Source organism: Caenorhabditis briggsae, assembly GCF_000004555.2.
Source record: "Caenorhabditis briggsae complete genome, chrIV, whole genome shotgun sequence".
Classification (NCBI taxonomy): Eukaryota; Metazoa; Nematoda; class Chromadorea; order Rhabditida; family Rhabditidae; genus Caenorhabditis; species Caenorhabditis briggsae.
In genome coordinates, this window is record NC_013487.2 from 3,477,301 (window position 1) to 3,485,547 (window position 8,247).

At 34.6% G+C, this 8,247-nt stretch overlaps 1 protein-coding gene across 1 annotated transcript in view; it reads left to right on the forward strand.

The window, feature by feature from the left end:
* Positions 1–2,666: 2,666 nt before the first annotated feature.
* The window catches only part of CBG23637, a gene marked incomplete at both ends in the record, with an annotated part of 9,605 nt that continues 4,024 nt past the window's right edge, over positions 2,667–8,247 (forward strand). The window contains 5 exons of the mRNA XM_002647798.2: positions 2,667–2,814; positions 7,095–7,212; positions 7,261–7,344; positions 7,474–7,512; positions 7,561–7,627. Coding sequence (XP_002647844.2) covers positions 2,667–2,814; positions 7,095–7,212; positions 7,261–7,344; positions 7,474–7,512; positions 7,561–7,627 — 456 coding nt within the window. The remainder of the gene's footprint in view (positions 2,815–7,094; positions 7,213–7,260; positions 7,345–7,473; positions 7,513–7,560; positions 7,628–8,247) is intronic.

An 8,247-nucleotide genomic window follows, 5' to 3' on the forward strand; every position in this document is an offset into this window, starting at 1 on the left:
AAAATTTTCCACTATCTCGATCAATTTCATTTAAAAGTACTGTATGTGACAAAGGTAAGTTTTAAGCTTTGTATTTATATTTTTACTTCAACCCTTCCAATGCGACTCAGAATTTTCAACTAGTTTTTCAGCCAACAGAGAGCTCACATTCGAAAAATTATCTTCAAGCTCGAAGGATCCGTTTTATGGAAAACAACAAGTCCAACGATAGTTTCCTAATATTCATTTTGCTTTATCACGACCCTTCTTGAATCCCTACCCCCCCCCCCCCCATGCTTTTCCAGAATCCCAGAAATTGAAAGCTTCGAGTTCTGTGAATCACGTGAATTTCCAAAATCCCAGAACTCGAACCGTTCGAGTTCTGTGAAAAATCCCAGAAATTGCAACGTTCAATTTCTGTGAATCACGTAAAATTTCCAAATTCCCAGAATTCGAAGCCTTCAATTTCTGTGCATCAAGTGTTCTTTTTTATCACCGAATAAATATATATTTGTGTATCGAAAAAATTCTATTGCAAGTACAGGAATTACTACTCGAAAAGGCTTTATCGTTTTTTATGTAAATTTGAACATTTTTTTCGCTCCGCAAAGAGAATGCGAAATTACTGAAACTTCACAGAAATTTTGGAAATCGAAGTGATTTGGGATGAAAATTGAAAATTTTGAAAATCGCTCCTTCTTATATTGTTTATTCAAAATAATCGCGCGAGTGAACGAGTGTAAATGCCTGCGTCTCTACAGTGCCTCTACAGGTTTTGAGACTCTCTACACGTTTTTTTACTCGTTCATCCGCGCGATTATTTTGAATAGACAATATCAAATATTCGTGGAAAAAAATTCGGAAGAAAAGCTTCTCAAATTGAAACCTATGAAAATTTTTAAATTTTACCGTTTCAATGAAACTGTGAAAATAGTTCGGATTTCAAATTTCGTTAAAATTCTTCCGCCAACATAAAATCTCATTTTCAGCAAAATATTCTTCCCAACTGCGTATATGCTTTTCAACATTTCGTATGTCTCTTTTTGTTTCTAATTTTTCAAAATTCCGACTTTTAAAGATACATTCAAAATCAAATCCCTTCCCTCATCTTCTTCCTATGTGACAAATTGTTTAACTTATTACACTTATTGTCTTCTCTTGAAATTTTTCATAAATCTTCATATTTGAAAGCTGCTCTTTGTGCAAATGTGGCATAAAACCGAAAAATACAGGGCCGCCCTTCAAGCTCAATTATCTTAATTTCTGAAAGTGATATCAAAATTTTGTCAACTAATAAAGTGTTGTTAATATTATGACAAACATTTTTTCAGTTTACAGATTTTTGGTATCTCTTTCAGTAACAGAGTTAATTGATCTCAAAGTTGAAGTACGGTTGTAGTAGTTGAAGCACCTTTTGCTGCAGGATTGCAAAATTGTGGGCGGAGCATTGTTGTTGGCGCATAACAAGTTTTGTGTCAAAATCGTTGAACTATGTACAGATTTAAAAATCTTCGAACTTGATAAATCGACAAAATGAAACAGTTTTTTCCAGTGTGTCAATGTCCGTGGGTCGATTTCAGACATTTGAAAACCTTCAAGATTAATTCAACGTTAACAGAAACAAACTACTTTACCAATTTGAACATAGTGCTTTCATGACGTCAGTATTACTCGATTCGTTGAAACAGATATTTTTATGAACTTAGTTTTCGAAATCTACCAGGATGCTATTCACTTCTTTTCATTGTGATAACAGTTATCATCGCGTTTCGTGATTTTCGCAAATGTTTGAATTCGGTATTTTTGAAATTGCTGTTTCGCCAGTGCTATCATACTTTTCAGGTTTAAAAACTTTTCGTCATAGAGAAACAGTTTTCTTTGAGTTTTGTAAAAAACCACATGTTTCCCGGAATACTGTAAAAACTGCAGTAGAAATTTACTGTCAACTTTGAGTCCATTCATCTCGACTCCTGTAAGAGATATCAAAAAATAGGCAACTACCAAAATGTTAACCATGTTATCATGATAATTTTATCAATTGATCACTTCTTGATATCGTTTACAGATAGTGAGATTAATTAGGTGAAAGTTAAGAAGTACTTCTCATTCGAGATCAAGAAAACTAGGTAACAATTTTTTTTTCATTTGAAAATTAGAAAGTTGGCAGATTTTGTTGGAACCACATAGAAGTGAAAATTTTCAATAATTCTGTCTAGATTTCATCTTTATAGCTGTTCTAGGAGCCGAGATCAACGCTTTGAAATTTAGGAAGTTAGAGACGCAGACAACGAGACACTGTCAGCGAGTCTGCGTCTCTCCTAGACGTTAAACCATCGTATTTCGTCTTATAAATTAGGTGATTTTCGTCTTATAAATTAGGTCTTCTAATAATTTATTTCGTCTTATAAATTAGGTCTTTTAATTGGATTAATGTAACACATGAAGCTTACAGTAATACACGTAAAAATAAAAGCAGCTACAGTAACCACGTGAACTGTTAACTAATTTTGGCTCACCAGATCCCCCAAAAAAGAAATCCAACCGCCACCGCGAACTCCAAAAGTTCCTCAGTTTCAAATAATCCAACTCACTGTCCATTCTCTTGGGTATTTCGAGAAGAAACATCGATACATTGTGAGTTTGCTGAAAATTCTGAAAATCTAAAACAATCTGAAAATTCCAGAAAAATGGTATTCGGAGCAGACAATGCATACAAACGAATTGACGCTCAAGTCGAGGCGACACTTCAACAAGCCGCCGATATTCTCAAAGAAATGAAGATTCAGAAGGACGATGAGATGTCGACGTCATCGTCGGTTGTCAGCAAGTCGACAGGTTAAAGGGATTACTGTAGACGCAATCGTATCGCCACACCAGGGGGCATTTCCCGTGTTTTGTTCCCGATTTGCCCCGATTACTGTACTCTGACAAAACCACTAGGCTCTGGGGAGAACTCGAACCAACGACAGTTGATTCAAATTCATCCCTGTTAACCACTAGGCTAATCGGGAGCACGTTAGATGAAGTTTCGATGGTTATTATATACCTCACGTTTTTAAAATTTAAACTCAAATTTTTCTTTTTTTTCGAATTTCTGATTTTAATTAATTTTGTTTATTGATCAGGTGTAATAAAACATTAGAGGGCAGGACATGAAAGACTCAGAAAAAATGCCCCTCACGAGGCCGATCTGAGTAGGGGAGGGGAAACGGGATAATTTAGATATTTGACACAGAAAAGATGTAACCGGTAGAAAAAGAAAAATAGGGAGCAAATATATCAATAACGGGTAATACTGGAAGACATTAAGGATTCAAACTCGGAAGGTAGGAGAAATCGGGTAACTTGGGAAGTGATGGCATTCCACAGGGGAACAATTGAAGAAAAATAGTCAGAGGAGTAGGGCTGAACAATAATTAAGTTCATAGGGCGACGAGGGGAGGAGGAGTATTTGACATGTGCATTTAGGTTAGGAAAGTAGGCGGAGCCATTTAAAAATTTATAGAGAAGAATTAGTTGAGCTTTTAGCTTACGATGTCGAATGGAGAACATATTGAGGATAGAGAGACGATCAGAATAGGAGCTGTACTGGATATTACAACGCTGGAAAATACACTTAGAGAAAAATCTTAAGGGGGATTCTAGTTTTAGAGCAAGGCGAGAAGAAGGCGGAGGGGAATAAACTACAGAACAATATTCAAGAATCGGGAGAACATAACATTTGAAAAGATGAATGTAGAATTCTGGAGACTTAGATCTAAATGACTTTAAGAGTTGTTTGGAACGGAGAAGAGCTAAAGATGTGATTTTGTTGATGTGAGCAGAGAATTTGAGAGAGGAATTTTTTTATTTTAAATTAAAATGATTCTTGGGCTAGTTTTTGGAGTTTCCGAAACTGGAAAAACATTACCAACTGTTCAGAAAAATGAAGGGGAAATTGTTTTTCTGCATAGGCATTTTCTAAGGAATTATTCCTACTTTTAAGGACTAATTTGAAAAATTAAAAAAATTATTGGGATAGTTTTTCGAATATTCTAAACTGGAAAAACATAACTTTCATAAATGTGTAAAAAATATTCCGGAATCGATTGAGAGACATATGTTCTGTAAAAATTCAAAAATGTTTTCATAAATTGGGATTCGAAAACTCAGAAAACAAACTTCAAGTATTGCCAGAAAAGGGAACTTTTTCGCATAGCTATTCAGAATTTTCTAGGGACTTTTTCCACATTTTGTAAATGTCTTTTCAAGCTCTAAACATACTTTTTAATGGCTGAAGTAACTTTAAAGGACTAATTTGACTTTCAGACGGATTTGTTTTTTTGTATCCATTAATTTAGGGTTCTAAGCTTACATTTTAAGGGCTGAGCCTACTTTTATCACCGTAAAACCTGTATTAGGCCGGCTCTTCTATTGTTCTAAGGTACTTCCAGAGGACCCTTCTATTACAGGGGACCTTCAATTAGAGAGAGCCCTTCTATTTTTTCGGCCAGTTGTTTTTCCGAATTTTTGCTTCGAAAAATTCGACGAAATTTCGTTCAAAATTCATGAAATCTGCCGATTTCAAGATTCTTAGATTAGCAAGATTTTCATCGAAAAATAGAGTTTCAACAAATTTCTATTCAATTGTGGAGTTTCCGAATATTTTCCACCGAAAAAGTACGGAAATTTTCGGATTTCAAAACACATTTTGAAAAGAGGTCCTTTTTCACAGAAGGTATTTCTATTACAGGAGGCCCTTCTATTAAAGGGGGCCCTTGTATTTTTCCAAGCCCCTCTCGGAGGGCCCTTCTATTAGAGGGACCCTTCTATTAAAGAGGCCCTTCTAATACAGGTTTTACGGTATTTTTTTTCTAAGCCTGATTTTTAAGAGTGTGTGTGTGTGTGCGGTAAACGTTTTTTTGAAGGCTAACATGGAATGACTCCCAAGTGTTACCCTTGAAAAAAATTGAGACCTAGATGGTTGGAAAGAGCGTAAAAAGTTATTTTAGAATCCAAAAGGAATAGTTGATAAAAATTTTTTTTGAGAGTTATGGCCCAAAACCAAAAAATGGCTAGATTTTCAAAAAATCATAACTTGACAATTTATTGATCTTTGGGAAAAAAAATTTTTGATTTTTTTTTCATTGATTGGATTATTGATTTTTTGAAAAAACCGAAAAAATTTTTCAATATCTCAAAAATCCCAAGTTAACTTTTTTCTTATTATGACCATTGAACTCAGCACGTTTGATTTACTATAGAAACATATCAATATCCCGGGGGAAATCATGCTCACACAAGTTATGCCAAAAAATGTAGATTTTTGGCACTTGGCTGCTTTGAATTCGTTGTCCTCGAAGGTCGGTATGACTACGGCCATACTTCTTTTTGTGATTTTTACATGCATATAGTTGGTTTAAATGTTTAAAATATTATTCTGCAACATAAAAAGTCAATTATTCGAATGCCGTAATATGTCTTAAAATTGCAACTTTGAAAAAATCAAAATTTTGACATGTAATAGGGCATATCTATGGTCAAACTTGATGAAAACAGCCAAACTCTTTTTTTAACATAATCAAAAGATCCTAATTCTATCAACGGCTTGAACAGAATTTTGAGTTAGGCCCTAGAAATGAAAATATTTTCGATTGTTATAGCCTAATAATAGGTGACCGTAAAACCTGTATTAGAAGGGCCGGTCTTTCTATTATTCTTGGGGTCCCTAGGAATTAGAGGTACCCTTTAATTAGAGGGAGGACTTGTATTTTTCGTGAGTCCTCGAGAACAGATATTCTATTGGAGGACATCCTTTTTCAGTGAAAATATCGTTTTTTCTACTAAAAATCCGTTACAATTTCTACATAAAAATTAGCAAAAACACCAATATTGTCAAATTTTAAAAACCTGGCACCTGAAAATTTCGCGGACGCCGTTCGTGTCGGTTTACGAGGCCTCGTCTTTGAATCCGCCATTGTATCAAACGAAATTGATTTCTTTGAGTTTAGTTGGATGTTCTGATAACATTATGATCTTGGTAACATTTTGGTCGCTAGAATTTCTAGAATTTTTTAAAGGTGGGGGGACAGGAGATTTTTCGTAGTTTTTTTTTGTACCTAAAGTATGCATTCTGCCGTGACGGTGTACAACGCTTAATGTCACTCTGCGTACAGCTGTCGTCCTCGCCTTTATGTATGCAATCGGGCGTGCGCTTTCTCTTTGCCCGCGTGGCTCAGTCGTTAGCGGCGCCGCACCCTCAATCATCGCCCTCACAAGTTCAACTCCTCGAGGGGCATATTCAAATGGAATTTCGAGAACATTATTTTTTCATGTCCCCCCCACCTTTAAATCGAAATTCCAAGCTTGATTGCGAAAATTGTTCGAACGAGAAAAAAATCTGTATTAGAGTAACGGCATTCATCTCTGAGGTGCCAGTATTTTTAAAATCAGAAGATTATTCAATCAAAACAACGGAAAAAACGGCTGAAAATCAAAGGAGGTAGTCAAAGGGGCACTTCTAATATAGGTTTTACGCTAATACTGATTCGACTTTTGAGGTACTATCTCTCTATCTATTTAGGGGAATAAATTTGAATTCACTCTAATTCGCATCATGCGAATACTGTGGATCCACGTGTCTCATTTTTATGGGCTCTTATTTTAAAATGTCACGGGAAAAACTGTGTGAAACAGTTTCCTTTAAAAATGTGAAAAGTGCCCCCTGGTGTGTAGATACGATTACCCTTACTGTAGACAGGAAAAACTATTTTTCTGTCCCAAAAAACCACTTTCCTAGAGTTCTAACAACTCAAAATATAATCGTTTAACGTTTAGGAGAGACGCAGACAGCGAGAGCGTCTCGTTGTCTGCGTCTCTAACATTCTAAACTTCAGAGCGCTTTATCTCGGCTCCCAGAAACGCTAGAAAGATGAAATTTGGACAGAAAGGCTGCAAATTTTTTGTTTTATCAGATTTTTAAACTTTTAAAAACTTTGAAAAAAAAATCAAAACTTGAAAACTTCAGAAGAATTCAGAAACGTATTCAAAAAGGTCCGTATAATAAATTAAGGTTTATTAGGATTTTCAGAATTTTAAGATTGAAAAAATAATTTTTTATTTTCTCAAGTTTCCAGAACTCTCATGCACGTCGTACGAGACCCGCAAGACCATCTCTGTCAACTCGATTCGTTCCAATAAGGTGCCAAAAGCCACGATTCGTACGCCTTCCGATTCTGCTAAAACTCGCAAGTTGTATGTTGACTACCTACAGTAATCCATTTCTCTTTTTTTTAATTCTAGCTACTTCCCACCGGCAGCGATGAACAAGCCATGTACACCGTCGGTGGTCTCCGGAAGTTATCCTTCGGACAATTATTATGATGGGTGAGTCCGGATTTTGGAAATTTTTCAGATAAATTTTTTAAGATCACAAAAAAAACCGAAATTTAGTTTTTTAAATTTTTTTTTTGAAATTTTAAATTTTCAAAAATGTCAAAAAATATCATTTTTCAGAAGCACCACCACTGAAAATCTGGCTTCCACTCCGGATCTGTGAGTTTCAATTTTTAAATTTTATTCTGGATTACTGTACTTTTTCAGCTTCCCAAATGCCATCTACATTCCATGTGAAAAAGCCAACGAATATAAGGCAATGCAGAAAGATAAGGTTTGGTTTAATTTGGGTTTCAATCAGTTTAAGCAAAAGATGAAAAAACTTACAATTCGAGAAAAAAATTAGAATTTTTTAAACAAAAAATAATGTTTCAATAGATTTATGATTCCTGAAATTTTATTATAACTCAATCTGTAAGAAAATAAATGTTCGTCTTCTCAAAAATTTGGATTTTTCCAACAAAATTCTGTAAAATCATCAATTTTCCTTTTTTTGAAGATTTTTGAAGATTCCGAAAATTTGTAAACAATTATTTTTAAAAATTTATGTTTAAATATATTTATGTTAGCACGCTCTCCCACAGAACAATTCCGAACTGCAAATTAATTTTTGATCTACAGCAAAAAAGTTTGGCGCGATCACAATTGCAGGTCTAAAACCATAATTTCAGATTTTTTTTATCTGATTTTTGTGGAGTTCCAAGATAATTCAAATAATTCTTAAAAAATTAATTAGTGGTTATAGATTCATGTATGGTCGTTTTCCGGAAGAAAAAATGTCAAAAATGGTCATTTTTGAAAGTTTTTTACAGAAAAAATCTATCTCCTCTTTCAGTTTTTGACATTTCTAGGAGTTCTATAGCTCAAAAAAACCGCAATTATTTTCTCTACATT